The sequence below is a fragment of the Cervus canadensis genome, chromosome 9 (assembly GCF_019320065.1).
Source record: "Cervus canadensis isolate Bull #8, Minnesota chromosome 9, ASM1932006v1, whole genome shotgun sequence".
Classification (NCBI taxonomy): Eukaryota; Metazoa; Chordata; class Mammalia; order Artiodactyla; family Cervidae; genus Cervus; species Cervus canadensis.
The window spans coordinates 72739766-72741068 of record NC_057394.1 but is presented as its reverse complement, the minus strand read 5'-3'; the positions used below and the strand labels follow the sequence as shown (position 1 = coordinate 72741068).

The window sequence follows — 1303 nt, the reverse complement described above, 5'->3', positions numbered from 1 at the left end:
ATAGAAACACATGCAGCCTTTCTTACAATGTATTCATTGAGCACAGATACTGATTTTCATGAACTGTTTGTAGTTTGGGCTTAAAAGGGCCCAAGAGTATATGCAGCAGGAAAGCAAAATCAGAGAGCTAAGGAAAACAAGCATAAAAGAAGTTACGACTAGTGAGATTTTCTGTTTTCCTCTCTTATAATTGCAGTCTGGGTCTTTCACTGTTTTTGGTTGGAGACCACTGTCCACTGTTAAGATTTTATAGCGGTTGCCTTTGAAAATCTAATAAGGAGCACGGTATATTAACATCAGATATTTGCACAAAATTATATTACTGTTTATTGTGGTAATATAATCATATCATATTAAATAAAATGTTGGTTAGGATCATCTCTGTGGGTGGCAGGTGAGGGTAATTGTGACAGCATTATTTCCTTTCAGAAAATGAGGCTTCGAGAAAGCCATATTTGTCTAAGATCACCCAAAGTTGTCTGCCAGTATGGAAGCTCCATGTCGTGCTCAGAGACCTGTTTCCAGGCTCCTGTGATGCTTGCAGAGCTGGCCTTTCCTTTCTAAAAGACCCTTCAGGGCTTGGACACCCTGCTTTTTGTGCCAGTGAGTGGACCCTCCTGGGGTCAGGGGTCTGCCTGTGTGAGAAAAGCCAAGCTTCCCTCCTTTATCCAGGTACCTTTCTCTCTTCTTATGCCCAAATGCCACGTGACCATGTTTCCTGTGTCTCTTCTTTATCCTATTCACCCCTTTAGCACCAGCAACCACCAAAAGTGCCCTTTGCTCCCTAGTCACAGACATTCACTACCTTTAAATAGTGTATTAAGTCCATCTAAGACCTCACTTTGCTGAACACTTCCTGCTTTGTTAGCGATTAGAAAATGACCACAGTCCCTGCCCAGGCCAGGCACTGCCTATTCTGAAGGGCAATGAGAATTTAAAACTGAGACTTACCAGGTAACTCACAGGTACCCAGTTTGGAGAGGAGGGCTGGATGTTTTGGGGCCAGCAGAGCACTGGGCTCTAGCTTCTTCTCCAGCCGCAAGATGAAGCCTGGGATCACCGTGGTGCTCCCCACCATGGCGGTGGGAACACCAGGTCCTCAGAGGCTGGTGCTGCCTAACTGCCTGCACTGTGCCCTCGCTGGGCAATGTCAGGGCTCACCTCTGGTGTTAGTAACAGGAGGCAGGAATTGAATGCTTAGCCTCTAGCAACCAAACTGGCAAGCCTTCCCACAGAGTCTGAAAAAGAGGAGTATTTTGAACACAGATCTCTTAAAACAGCTGTTGCATTGGCAGAGCAGATG

At 45.6% G+C, this 1303-nt stretch overlaps 1 protein-coding gene across 1 annotated transcript in view; it reads right to left on the bottom strand.

Moving 5' to 3' along the window:
• LOC122447293 (mothers against decapentaplegic homolog 9-like) overlaps positions 1 to 1078 on the bottom strand; it is a 9299-nt gene extending 8221 nt beyond the window's left edge. The window contains exon 1 of the mRNA XM_043477801.1: positions 952 to 1078. Within this exon, the coding sequence (XP_043333736.1) occupies positions 952 to 1078 (127 nt within the window). The remainder of the gene's footprint in view (positions 1 to 951) is intronic.
• Positions 1079 to 1303: the final 225 nt, after the last annotated feature.